Raw genomic sequence first — 15,173 nt, forward strand, 5'->3', positions numbered from 1 at the left:
ACCAATAAACTTAATATCCCTAGTTGTCTTTATGTAACTTAGGTATGTATGTAGTGACATATAAGTGGATCATGTTTCAAGTGACAACCAAAATGGTCTGTAGTATATAGATAAATGAGGGAAACCTTATCCTAGTAACGCTACGGATGTGGCCCACTTTGTGGAATAGTTACAAGTATTGTGTCTTGTCATAGATGATCTGATCCTGATCATTTGTGTAGGGGACATGCGAGCGGGGGTTTTCTATACAAAGAGTTTGTATAAGACCTAACGATGAAGTGTTAACGTCTCATCATATAACTCCATTCATGATAGAGACTTCATTTCACTAAGATGACCATAGGTAACATGACCTCAATTCTAAGTGAGTTAGGAACTCTTACCATTGAGGGCAGTCCTTTGATTTGCATGGGTGCGAGTGGCCAGAGCGCCGACTCAAACCTACCACTTTGGGGATTCGTTTGATTTGGGAGCTGGGAACTCAGCTTCACAAGATGGAGTTCATTCCTTCCCTGAAGCAAGGGTAAGTAGATAGATTGCTCTTTTAAGGGCTTATCCTGGGGCTTGAACGATGTGGCGCTACACACCTTCTCATGGCCCGAGAGGTGTTCACACATAGTAGGACTATGTTGTATTGTTCATTAGAGGGATCAGTGGTACTTAAGGAGTAAGATGTAACTACATGGGCAAAACGGTAAATTGGCCCAACTATACTTAGGAGTATCTGTGAAGGGTCATCGTATCAACGATTGGTTATATCTAATGGACATAGAAATATATATATATGGTAAGAAGAGTTCAACTATCGGTATTTAGTGGAATGCCTGGCAGTTAACGGATGGTGGATATCGTGGCTAAAGAGTTTAGTCAGTTATTCACGTACCGTTGAAGTTTCGAGCCATAGGTTCATAAGGTCTCCTTGGTAGCTTGGATACAAGTTGAGAATAAGTTTTTGGGTCAGTTTGAAATGTTCAAATTGATAAGAGAGAGTTTGATTATATATGATATAATTGAACTAGTTAATTATATATGATATAATTAACTTTATGTATGAGATACATTAATTTGGAGGAAATTGGATATAAATATGATTTATATCTAGTGGAGGAAAAATACTATGGTTAGTATATGATATTAATCCATAGGTTATGAATATAATGTGATTATATTCATTATCTATTAATTGGATGGTTAAGGGATAATAGGTCGGCGTCTCTTCTGTTTTCATAACGGATGAGTAAGTTGAAGAATCTCTTTGAGACGCCTAAATAGCTCACGGTGTGTTAAGCATTGGATGCGCAGACATAGTGTTGAAGTGTGTCACCGCTTAGTAAAATCAGTGCCTATACGATTGTGCTGAACAATCGCTTACCTATACGATAGTGCTGAGTGATCGCTTAACACTTGCACCCGCGTGCGCTATTTACTAAACGATCGTTTACCTTTTCCTAAGTGATTGTTTAGCACTCGATATTTACTAAATGATTGTATAGACGATAGCTTAGCTTTTCCTACACGATCGTTTAGACGATCGCTTACCTTTTCCTACATGATCGTATACTTCACCTAAATGATCAAGCATTTTGTCTATACGATAGACGAGCCTTTCTCCCACTTGCTTGATTGTCGAATACGACCTCCCTTCCTCCTCCCCTCTACCAAATCCAAAAAAAGACCACCTTTTGAATTCTCACTCCGAGAGTACTGAGGGCTCTGAGTGGTGGTGTTGTCCCCATTTTCTTTTGTTTATGTAGAGACTATTTGAGGTAGACGATTGGGATTTGTTGAACGATAGCTTACTATTCCAGTGAAAGCGAGATTTTCTGTGAAGAATAAGTCTTCAACTGGTATGATCTCTCGATCTCTTATTTATTGTTCCTTTGAGCATGCCAGTAATTTAGTTTTATGAATGCATATTAGGATGTTTGAATGTATGTGGAAATTCTGTCACAATGAATTGAAAAGATCCGCTTCCACTTGTAGGTACTCTTGAATAAGAGTTCCTTCACTCTCATCCATGCAAACAAAATGAAGAGCTTGAGAAATGTCCAAACTAGTCATTTCTTGTGGAAATTCTCGTGAGACCGCTGTATTTCCCTCGAGTCTTGTAAGCTACAAAAGAGAGTTGTAGTATGTGGCTATTTCATATATTACTTTGTCAATAAAGTTCTTATAAGTGATGATATTGCCACCAAACTTGTGTTTCTCTTCTTCTCATCTTGCTTATTTGTAAGTGTGTAAATCAAGTTCAAAGCACCCTTGTGTGAGTGATTGTTTTTTTTTTTTTTTTTCTTTGAACTAAGGAAAGCCCCCTTAGACCTTAGGCCCAAAAATTCATTATCGAATTCTACCTCGTGACACCACGTACATAGAATTTGATATCTAAATATTGTAGAATTAAACAGATTGTTGAGATTCGTGTGCCTAAGCTGTACTCACAAAAATCTAAAGAAAAAAAAGGAGGTATGTAAAAATTTGTCTTTCTTCCTAAATTTGACTGCTTCCTATTTAGAACGGTGTGTTATTGGAATTTTTTTTCTTTATGTAAATAAGTCTATATTATTCTCTCTCTCTTGTAGGTCAGCTTTGGGCTCAAAAAAGGGTAGAGTATGGGCCTAGAGATTTGGGCTCAAATAAAATTGTTGGGCCTTGTTCATAAACGTGGAGAATGAAGCAAGCCGAATGTTAAGTGTCCCAGTTACTTAATGGGCTCATCGGTGGCACACCTCGCTGCCTGTTGATGATTCTGCAGAAGATCCCAAGTCTCCCAACTCTGAATCATTTCCGTTTTTTGGGATAATGGTATCAATTCTTTCTATTCCGTTGTCTTCTTCCTCGTATGTTTTTCATGACAGGAGCTTCTTCTCTAGCTTCTTCCCAAAGAGGTGTGATTCTACTCTAGGTTACCTCTCAATTTCTCCTCAATCAATTTTCTTCTGTCATATTTCTGTTCTTCAGTTGTAGTGGCAGCATTTAGTTCTTTTGCACATACTAAATCTGATTTACCATTTCTTATACAAGCTTCTACGTTTGTTTGACAATAACTCATTCATTTTGTTATCCATAGGCGTTATCAAAACAGAGAGTTTCCCGGGTATTTGAGTTACTGCTCAATCAAGTGCAAATTAGCTAGGGTCGTGGACTCTTCCGCCAACCCAGCTACATTGACAAAAGAAGCTCATAAGTATTTTGATCAGGCAATCATAACAGTTCGTTCAGGAGATGGAGGTCATGGTACAGTTCTTAGTATGCCTAACCAACAAACGAGCAAGTCCCAAGGAAAAAATGGGAAGGAGAAGGAGAAGGAGAAGGCGAAGAAGAAAAGTTTGTATAAAAGGGACTTTGATGGGTCTCTAATTCTTCCCATGGGTGGCCGTGGTGGAGACGTGGTAATTTATGCCGATGAGGGAAAAGACTCGCTGCTGGAGTTTCACACCAAGAGCCGATATAATGCAAAACGTGGTGGCAATGTTGATGCAATGGGCGTTTTGACCTCCCAATTGCACAATGGATTTGCTGCCCCAACTCTGCGTATTCCCGTTCCTATAGGTTTGTGTAATGCATTGTTGATTTGGGTACAAACTTGCTAATGAAAGTAAAGAGATGGGATGATGAGGAGAATAAGTTAGATTATTAGTATAATTTAGTTAATAGCAATTTAGTTGTTTATTTAGATTGATTAGTATTTTAGAATTAATTATTTAATTGGAAATAAGGCTCTAAATAGCCAGGTAGGGTTGTGTAATAGGAAGCTTTTGAAATAGAACATTGTTCTTAGAGAGAGTTCTCTCACCTTAGGGATGGATTTTCCTTGTTTGTCCATGGATTTGGCATAATACCTTTCACCAACTACATCATGGGATAGATTGAATTAGTTCTTGAAATTCATAGGATGTTACTTCTCTCTTATTTCTATCCTTTTTGAGCTTTATGATTGGCTCAAGTTAAAGAAATCTATAAACACTTTCAACCTTACCACTGTTATCTTGCTATATTTGCTGGTGAAGTGATTGCACATATAATTGCAGTTCTTTTTCTTCTAATTGTGTGAGTGGGTTTTTATGCTACAGGTACTGTTGTAAAACGTAAAAGAGGGAAATTGTTGGCTGACCTGGTTCATCCAGGTGATGAGATTCTTGTAGCTAGAGGAGGACAAGGAGGGGTATGCGTATGATGCATGTTTCTTGTTTGTTTACTCTTTACTAACCCGAGCTTAATTTTATTTTAGTTTTTTTTTTATTTCATTTTATTTTAAGTATTAATGTAGTTTTGGTTTATTAAAATTTTCCATATTTTTAATTTGGTCCTGAAGTTTAAGAACATTATTTCACTTCCTCAAGTTTTAAGGAACTTTAATTTAGTCATTGACATTAAATCTGAGTTGAAAAATATGTCATGGCCTTCTGGAAACTTAAGAGATTAAATAGAATTTTTGAACTTTAGGGAGCTTCAAAGACCATTAAATTTTATCTTTTTTATCTACCTGTATTTGATATTCTACATTTCCATGTTATTGGAAATTCTTTGAATGAGACTTCTATCTGTAAGACTCTTGACTCTGATAACTCAATAATAATAATATTATTATTATTTACAGACTTGCTCAATTTTATTTTGTATTATTTTATTTTTTTTGTACAGATAAGCCTTATAGATACGCCAGAGAGTAGAAGGAGAAAGTTGATGTCTCTGACCTCCAATGTGATGAGAGATGAAAGTGATAAGGTGACGATTGCGAACATTTCATGTGAGATATTAACAAATTTCCCACCTTGAAAAAGAAACAAAAATTTCACATGAGAATTAGTTATAATGCAATGATACTTCCAATAGAAAAACTCTCTGAATAGGTTTTGACGTTTTTATTTAATTGCTGTGCCATATATATTTGTACTTCTTACATTTGCTCCTTTTTTTTTGTTCACTTATTAATCGGAAATAATTTATTTATAGGTTCTGGTATTTGGTCAACCTGGGGAAGAGGTCAGTTTGGAGTTGATTCTTCGCGTAGTTGCTGATGTCGGTCTGGTTGTGAGTACATCCAGTTCATTTTTTATTTTATCCCTATTTTCTATCTTTCTGCAGGGTACATATCTCTGTAATTTCCCTAGTAAATACATCACAACCTTTACCCTTTATCTTCAACGTCTACTTTTCAGAAATGAAAGGGTGGTTCTTCAAAACATTTGTGGGGTTTGAGTCATGATTTTGAACTACTTGTTACAATTGTTTTTATCTAACAATGGACGTTTTTTCTGCTTTTGATTGTTGTAGGGACTTCCCAATGCTGGAAAATCAACTCTTCTTGCAGCCATTACTCTTGCAAAACCCGATATTGCAGACTATCCTTTCACTACTTTAATTCCAAACCTTGGACGCCTTGATGGGGATCCCAGTTTAGGAGCAGGAATGTATCAATCTGAAGCTACTTTAGCAGATTTACCAGGTCTTATTGAAGGTGCTCATCTGGGTAAGGTATTGCATGGTGTATTCTATTTGTGTTTTTTGTTTTTCTCGAACAAAGTTGGAAGCTTCAATTTTCCAACCTATTAAGTTCTTTAGGGCCTTGGTCGCAACTTCTTGAGACATCTGAGAAGGACCCGGCTGTTGGTTCATGTTGTCGATGCAGCTTCAGAGAACCCTGTTGATGATTATAGGACTGTGAGAGAAGTAAGTTTTCATTTTTGTTTTGTTCTGAAACTTGCTCTGCTGTTTGTGTTCTTAATGATACTTTTTTGGTTCATTCCTCAGACTCCTTAAGGTCGTTATGTCTTGTTGTAGATTGTCCTATTGTTATCAATCAATGTTGTTGGTTGGTTAATCTTATGATGGCAAGGCGTCGTTATTGAATTAGATTTATGTATTTCTTTGACTAAGTATGAGTTATATTCTACAGGAATTGCGGATGTACAATCCTAATTACCTTGAAAGACCGTATGTTGTGGTGCTAAATAAGATTGACCTTCCTGAGGTTTGTGCTTTCAATGATCTTCTATCACTTGTACTTTGTCCATGGAAAGTTGGATGGTTACTGCAGTTTTTATTCATAATTAAGTTTTAAATCCACGCTATAAATGTTTAATTACCCTTTTCAGGCCAAGGATCGGCTTCCCTCCATAACTGAAGAAATTTTGAGAATAGGATGTGATGATCGTTATCCTAAGCAAATGGGATCTGAAAACAGTGAACGATCATCAGTTCTAGAAGGCGATCTTGCATCTGTTTCGTCTTTGGGAATTGCTGCTGCAGATGAAAAGGATAAAGAGATTGAAGACTATCCCCGTCCTCTTTCGGTTGTAGGCGTTAGTGTTCTGTAAGTTCAATTCTTGTTTGGTTTTTTACATGATTATGTCATTTTGTCTTGCCAATTATTTATTATTTATTATTTATTTTTTCTGGATTCTTCTAATGCCTTTCCAAGCAGAATCTGCAAAACTTTCCTTCGACTGATTAGCACCTTAAAATTCTGCATTCTTGTTCACCATATCGTTTGAGTTCTTGTTCATTTTCCCTATTGACCAATTAGTTATCACCTCTTAAACCCTAGACACTTTTGTTTGGGCATTGTGATGCAATCACATCACATTCTCAACTTGGGTGTGTATATTTTTAGCGTAGCACAATTTTACTTCATACTATCTATAATGATACCATGAGTGCTTTAAGGCATGTACAAAAAAACGATGTTTCAGATATGGTACAATGACAACCCATCTTTAGAACAAATGTGGACTGCACCTGATAAAGGATTTGGAGCAGTTATGTTTTCCTAGGCTCATTGGTTTGCTTTTTCAACCCATTACGAATTCTCTTGCAGGATTTCTTAGGAAAAGGCTTAAATAGGATTGTGATTGAATCTATGTTTCGAGTTTTAAGTACAGTGGTTGAAACTCAAACTAACTGCTAAAACGTCATGTTCGGTCTCGGTCTCATGTCATAAATAGCTATCTTAAAAGTTAAAAACATTAGCTTATAAGTAGCACTCAGGAGACGCTGTTGATTTTTTGCATCATCTTCATTCTTCCCTGTTGCCCTCGTTAAGTAACATTGTTTTTCTTAAATTACTGTTCAAATCCTTATTACAGCCTTTTCTCCTCTCCAACGTGTCATTTGCAGGAAAGGTATCAATATAAGTTTAATGTTGAAAGAGATTCGAGCAGCATTGAGGAAGTGCAGAGATTCCGATGGCTTGTCGACAAATTCGGGTGGTTAACTAAAGTCGGAAACAACTATAGATTGGCTCCAGAACTGAGCTTCCTCATAATACATGCTATATGATATTCCACTCAATTTCTTGGTGTTCAGTGAGAATGTTGCACATGATTTCACTTGGGATATCAGGTAACTGGGTGGGAAATTAGCATTTTTGAAGGCAGCTGCTTGTTGATATATGATGTGGTTCATCCCTCAGTAGATAGCAGTTAAAAATCCTGTTGATTTCCAAGTATCATTCCCTATATTACTAAGAAAATTCATCTTATATTGAAAGATTTTAAGATGATTGCCAAATTCGAAAATGACGGTTCACACTACAGACAGAAGTTGCAAGGCAGGGGGATGGAAGAGGAATTTTTGGCTAAACATCATGTTATGAACAGAGTTCAGTTAAACAAAATGTTTACAGCTAAGTGAACATAATTCAATTACGCTATTCACAATAAAGTCACGAAACTTTAAATTTAATAGTACACGAACTTTAAACATTTGTAATATATTTGAAAAAAGCTAGATGTACATAGACTTTTTTTAAAAGGGAGAAAAAAACATGTATTTTGACCCAAATCTCGAGAGGTTTTTATTATTATTTTTTTAAGATTTATTTTTAGGGAATCTCGACTAGAAGTCAATAAGGCATTAGTTTCTAAAAAAATATGAGATCACATGACGCAATCTCTATTGAAATTTATGAATCTATTTAGTGGTGTTTGGTGTACAGAGTAGGTTATCATAATTCCTGTAGGTTATAAGGAATTATGTTTTTATAGCGCCTGTGTTTCGGATGTAAATTATTATAGTTTGATTTATAATACTCTAACACAGGGTGCAGAGTATTGTAGTCTGTGTTATAATAGACATATTTGGACTGTAGGTTATTATAGTTTGAATTATAATAGTCTATAATTTGAATGTAAATTATTTTAGATTGGGTAACTTTTTCTACTACCATCTTTTATAATACTAATAATTATGCATAAGAAATATCATATTTTGAAAAATATAATTAAAACTATATGTTTTATCAATTTATACAAAATTAATTTGATTTTAATTTATGTTAAGAGTTAACTACCATTTTTTTGTCATTTTGGGATATACCTTGGTTAATATGGCAAAACAAAAAAGTACATTACTTTTAGATGCAATTTATGTGTTACATATAGAAACCTCTCTTTTTTGGAGGTAAAAAAAATGTGAGACAAAATAACTAACTCATGATTACATGATTAAAATATAACTGGGAAGATTTCATACCAGATGTACTACAAACTTAATGCATAATTGAAACAAAGTAATCATTGTTCATAGGAAAAGCAGTCCAAAACATGGATTGATCAAACATTCTCTTGAAAGAGGAGGTTACAATAGTATAACTTCATGGTTGTGGGAATGGATAAGAAGCTCTCTGTATCTTGCATTGTGGAATATGCTTTGCTTAAGCTTCACCCTTTGTTGGTTATGCAATTCAGGAATATCTTGGAGTTGGTTTACGACTTTCGCATGCAGTTCGACTTCGGTTGCACGGTTCTCTTTTGGCCATTCTGCAATTGCCTTCAATTGGTCATTTGCGAACTCCATCACTCCTAACAATCTCTACCATTTCAGATTGATTCCCACTTCGCTTCCTTTTATTTCCTCTTGAAGCATTTCCTCCTTCAGTGCTTCGACCAATACGTGTTCCATGCATGTCATCCTGTGACATGTCCATTCCCTAACTAGACATCATGGGGATATTCAGATCCTGTGATTCATGAATAAGAACACCATCATTCATATGGTTTGGCATGTTAGATCCAATGTTCGCAAATATTTTTGATCGTCCTCTCATAGTCCGATCCTTGTCGAAGACGTAGGCCAAATCATCATAGTATGGGAACGACTTGTGTAGAAGCTCCTTTGCTGTAGGATGACCCTGCATGAAGGGTAAAGTGAATGTTATGAATAGGTCATCAATATTCGTAAATCAATTTAGACAAAATTGCACATTCACCCATCCATCGAATTACTCCCGCTCTATAGTGATGCATTGAAATTCCTCATTGCAGCTGAATCCACTACAAGCTGGTCCTCTCATTTCTGCAACCGCTTGGTAAGTTCTTTTCAGGGATTTGACTCGACAATCTATAGTTGGTGATCCTTGATATTACAAACGGGCAAATTTTCAGCCATCATACATTGTAGTTATGCTAAGTACCCAGGTCAAAATGTCCCATTGTCTGATCTCCATCCACCAAATGCGACTAACGCCACCAAACACTCGACCAGCTTCGCTTCTTCCTCTTTAGTCCAAGTGTGCTTCGAAGCTCTTGAGGAACTTGACATTCTAGTGTATACACATACACTAATACAATTAAACAATAAACAGAAATATAAAACATAATTAATGGGTAAAGTGAAGTACAAAATATAGTAAGCATAATGATATTAAGAGAGTTTTGAATGAAGTCATTTCACAACACATGACAAAGGAAATAAGCGTTCTAATTGATTAAAGAATCAAAAAGACACTACACATTACGCAACTCTCATTCAGTAAACATCTGTTGCGCTAATTCATCCCTCCATTGAGTCCATTCATTTGAACTCTCAATATAATTGATCTCATCCCCTAGTTGTAGCAAGTTCGAATCTACCTCATCCAAATCCTCGGTCAATTCACTGTTAGTCATCTCCTTATTGGTAAGATTGTGTAGAAGGCAACATGCTATGATGGTTGGACATTGGATTTGCACTGGGCAGTATGATTTTCTTTGCAAGATTGCCCATCTACTGTTCAACAACCCGAACGTTCTCTCGATGATATTCCTGCAGAAGAATGCTTCATGTTAAAGATTTCTCGTGGAGTTGAAGGTTCATTACCTCCTCCACATCACCCTGAAAGATGATATCTTTTGCTTCTATATGGAGCCAAAAAACCCTCTGCATTTGGGTACTCGACATCACATAGCTAATAATATCCTGTTGAACGTCCAATCGTTTCAAACCTTATATTAGAAATACAATGAGGAGAGAGATAGTATGTGTAACTAGTTAACCTTCGGAACCTTCAGTCCGTTATGTCGAGATATTGCATCTCTGAGAACTCGAGAATCAGCTGCGGATCCTTCCCACCTTGATAAGACGAATATGAAATTGCCATTTGTATCACAAACACCGAGTAAATTTGTTGCAATTTCACCTTCCTCGTCCTATAACTTGGGCGATCAGTTGCACTAACATTTATCTTGATGTACGTTCCATCTAACGCACCCAAACAATTCTGCAGTAGAACAAAATAAGAAATATTCATACGCATGAAGGAAATCGAACACGAGGATTTCCATGAGCAGTGGAAAGATCATTCCAAATTACAATCATATATGAACTTTACAATTACAGTCATAAACAGAAACATACGATTATGCATTACTTATAGAAATTACAGCATGATACTACAAATGATCAAAGATAAAAGCTACACACTTTTGTAGACTCATCGCCAAGCTCCTTGATTACGAACGCTCAAACACAGCAACACTCGAATGCTCGTCCAACGCGACCGCTACACTGCACGAACACCGTGCACTCGAACTCAGTGATCGCCTAGGTCACGAACACCCCGAAAAAACGAACAACCTCCACAGAACCTCGACGGTGTCGAGTTGAGTATGACACCACCAAGAAGGCTACCTTGGTATTATCGATGTGACAATCTAGAGGGTGGGCTCTATGTGAACTTGGTTTGAGGCAGAAGACGGAGGAAACAACAATTGTATAAACGATTGAGCAAGTGGGAGATGGCAGAACCTATCGTATAGGTCGATGCCCAATCGTTTAGGAAAAGCTAAGCGATCGTCTAGCAAAAGCTATGCGATCGTTTAGCTCATCGCTTAGCTAAGTGTCTATCACCTACAAACACTCTATGATCGTTTACCTTATCCAAGCTGTCGCTTAGTAAATCCTATTTACTTGATAACTTCCGTGAGAATTTTTTCGAGAGAGGAAAACTCAAAATCACAAAATTCAACATTACTAAAATTAGGAAAACATTTTTTCTTTTATCTCACGGTTACCATGAAACCACCAATAACCTCCCACTTCATTGGTTATTAGAGAAAAAGAGATAATTATTCAATAATTAGTATTATTATAAATATAAATGATAATTAACTTACCATATTATACTTATAACCTATAGTTTTAATATTTCATTTCATGAAACATATAAATCATAACTCTTTTTCTATTCCATGGTACTTAATGTAAATATCATTTACATTAATCCTCCACTAGATGTATCTCATACATCATACCGATCATATCATATATAATTGAATTACCTCTTGTCAATTTGAACATTTCAAATCAACACCAAGAACTGATTCTCAACTGAATCCATTGAGCTACCAAGGGGACCTTATGGACCTGTAGCTCGAAGCTCCAACCGTACGTGAATAACTGACTAAACGCTTTAGTCATGGGATCCACCATCCGTTAACTGCCAGGTACTCCACTAAAGACCGACAGTTGAACTCTCCTTACCACAGATATATTATGTGTCCATCTTAACCAATCAACAGTGCGATAACCCTTCATAGATTGCTCATAAGTATAGCAGGCCAATAACCGTTATGCCCATGTAGTTACATCTGTCTCCTTAAGTACCAATGATCCCTCTAATGAACATAAGTCATAGTCCCACTATGATTGAGTCTTCTCTTCGAAAGAGAAGCTATGGCCATTATGTTCAAGCCCCGGAATCAACCCTTAAGGGAGCAATCTCTCTACTTATCCCTACTTTGAGAAAGGAGTGAATTCCATCTTGTGGATTGAGTTCCCAGCTCCCAGATCAGAAAAGTCCCCAAAAAGGTAGGCATGTTGAGTTGGCAATCTGGCCACTCTCACCCATACTAATCAAAGGACCGTTCTCAAAGGCAGGAGTTCCCAAAACACTTAGGATTGAGGTTGTGTCACCTATGGTTGTTTAGGTGAGATGTAAGTCTCTAGTATCAACGACGTTATATACAGAGTCTAGTCATCTCGTGGTGCAGGTCTTATACAAACTCTTTGAATAGGATACCCCCACCGCACGTCTCCACATGAATGGTCAGGATCAACCATCTGTAGTAGTTTACAACACTTGCAAACCTCTACACAGCGGGCCGTATCCGTAGTGTCACAAGGACCAGATATCCCACCTTAATCCTTATACTACAGACCTATTTAGGTTATCACTTAAGTCATGATTCATTTGTGTATCACATATACATGCTTAAGTTTACATAAGATAACAATGGAGCTTTGTTTATTGGATATGAGTAAATGCCAGAATGAAATAACAGTTATTTTATTCATAAAACAATGTGTATAATTATAAACAACGAGACTCCGGGAGAATTAAGACACCAATCCTAACGCCACATATGTTTACTTAACAAATAAGTCACGTCAAACTAATGTTGGTGCAGGTGAACTGTACCTCAAACCATTTCCATCTCTGATCTGTACATGAGTTTGTGATCGACAAAGATTTTTTTAACAACACGTCATGTAATTGTAACACCGCTAATAAAACAGTGTTGAAATGCCTAGAAATAGTCTCACCAGGCCGTACAAATTCTCTTTGAACTATCTGGTTCTTAACGTTGTGGGCTAAGATATGTAAGAACATGACAACCATTTTCTCTTACATCTATAACTTCAGTTCCGACTTATTTTCAAACTATGAAATTAAGCCTCCTTTAAATAACCAAAATTTTGGTAAAAAAAACATTTTTAAAATTAACCAAACTCATTTTTTTGTTCAAAATTTCAGCAAACATATCTAAAAGCTACAAAAATTATAATTTTTTTCGAAGCAACGAGAATTGTAATTTTATTCTTGCCTTGTGTAGTCTTTCATTGCGCACTTTTTAAACTTGATACTCTTGTCAATTCCAATTCCATTCCAAGGGTTAATTAGAAAATGAGGGTGGTTTTGAAAAGAAATTGGTGAAAGGGGTGGTTTTAAAATTATTTAAGAAAATAAGGTGTTTTTTTTTGTTTGTTTTTAATGAAAAATCTTCTTCAAAATTGGAATGCATCATTTTTCTTTATGAAATGGGATCCACATAGTGAAGGAAATGACTATTATTGTGATTTATTTTATTCTTTTATTTTTACAAATTCATTTCTTTTATTTAAGGAAATATAATATCATTCCTTTATATATATATATAAGTTTATATAAAATATAATTATTTATTTTTAAAATTTCATTACAATCTTCTGAATTAAGAAAACATAATAAGCCATTATCGGTTAAAAAAGGGTGGTTTGATTATTTTTTTTTTCAAAATTTTATTAAAATTTTTCTATCTAGATATAAACCCTAAAAACTTATTTTCTTTTATATTTGCATTATTTTCTTGATTTTAAACCTTATTTCTCACGAATATTACTTTTTTTTTATTGAATATTTTGATTAAGACTACCATTTTTTTGGTTTGAAAAATTCAAATTATTAATTGATTGTAACTTTGTTTAGAACAAAGCTCGTTAAATATTAGAGGATAGAGTAATATGTATGATACATTATTTTATTTTATTTTTGAAAAAATATGACACGTAAATTTGAGTTATTTGAAATTTAAATAAATTCCACAAAGGAACACACAACTATTAAGTATAAAATTGAGTGAGGAAATAAATGAGTATGTAAAATATACACCTTCTAAGGGAAACTCAATGTATATAAAATCAGATTTACTTTCCGATCAACTGTAAAAGTTTTGATATGATAAAAAAGAAAAAAAAAAGGAAGAAAAACAGCACACCAAAAGTATTTGATACTCAATTGTATTTTTTGTAGGACATCATATTACCATCTAAAAGAGGTAAAAGAGGAAATCAAAAGTTTCTCTCCATAGGGCCGCTCTTAGATAGTATAGATATTACTAATCCGTCTAACTAAAATTAGTGAAAAATTATATTTTTCGAAAAAAAATACTCTTTTGGTTCCTAGGTTTTGGGTTTAGTTTATATTTGGTTTCTATATTTCAAAATCTAACACTTTTGTCCCTAAGATTTCAATAATGCTCCATTTTAGTCCTTTAGATAACAAAACCATTAGCGACTCAACGGAAGATTGACTAAGATGGTGACTAGACTAATTTTAAACCAAAATTGATTGATGACTAAAATCGAGCATTATTGAAATCTAATAAGTCAATCTTCCATTAAGTCACTAAAATTGATGAGTAAAATAGATTAGTGGTTAAAATTTAGCATCATCCTAGTCAGTCTTTCATTAAGTCACTAACGTTTCTGTTTTCTAAATGATTAAAAATGAGCATTATTGAAATTTCAATGACAAAAGTTTTAGATTTGAAATTTAAGGATTAAACAGAAACTAAACTCAAAATCTAGAGACCAGAAGAATTTTTTTCCAAAAATATAATTATCCACTAATTTTGCTTAAAAGATTAGTAATATATTACAAAAATTAGAAGTTTTGATATTTCCATATAGTATGGTTTTTGAATTTTACTTAGCTATGCAATAAACTTATTTTACTAAATCACATTGTAGTTTTCTTTTTACATAGTTCATGAATTTAGTAAAATAAAACTACAATATGATGTAAAATAAAAAAAATAGTGGTATCATCTTTATTTATATATAATACTTTATTATTTTTCAAATAAAATGATTAAATATGTCATATTTTTTTAATTAAATTTAATCCGACTAAAAGTGAAAAGAAAACTATATGATATAATAAGATAATAGTAAATAAAAAGAGAGGTTTTTTTTTTAAAATATTTTTTTAATAAATAATGACAAAAATAGGGTTGGAGGGAAAGTATTCCCAAAAATAGGTTTTTAAATCGTGTACCAGGTACACGATTACACCTTAATCGTGTACCGGGTACACGATTAGCTTTGAATCGTGTACCGGGTACACGAGTAGCTTTGAATCGTGTACCGGGTACACG

General features: G+C 34.8%; 1 protein-coding gene and 1 pseudogene across 1 annotated transcript; one reads left to right on the forward strand and one right to left on the reverse strand.

The window, feature by feature from the left end:
* The first annotated feature begins 2,687 nt into the window (after positions 1–2,687).
* Positions 2,688–7,683, forward strand: LOC150029957 (putative GTP-binding protein OBGC2). The gene is made up of 10 exons (XM_090310219.1): positions 2,688–2,885; positions 3,068–3,549; positions 4,071–4,162; positions 4,642–4,725; positions 4,954–5,031; positions 5,275–5,475; positions 5,563–5,670; positions 5,897–5,971; positions 6,096–6,313; positions 7,117–7,683. The coding sequence occupies exons 1-10, from the start codon at positions 2,800–2,802 to the stop codon at positions 7,211–7,213; spliced, it is 1,521 nt and encodes a 506-aa protein (XP_090166345.1). The 5' UTR covers positions 2,688–2,799; the 3' UTR covers positions 7,214–7,683.
* An 869-nt stretch (positions 7,684–8,552) lies between these two features.
* Positions 8,553–9,540, reverse strand: LOC150029958 (uncharacterized; annotated as a pseudogene).
* Between the last annotated feature and the right edge of the window lie 5,633 nt (positions 9,541–15,173).

The sequence above is a fragment of the Benincasa hispida genome, unplaced genomic scaffold (assembly GCF_027475165.1).
Source record: "Benincasa hispida cultivar pf3 unplaced genomic scaffold, pf3_genome.v1.1 HicScf761, whole genome shotgun sequence".
Taxonomy (NCBI): domain Eukaryota; kingdom Viridiplantae; phylum Streptophyta; class Magnoliopsida; order Cucurbitales; family Cucurbitaceae; genus Benincasa; species Benincasa hispida.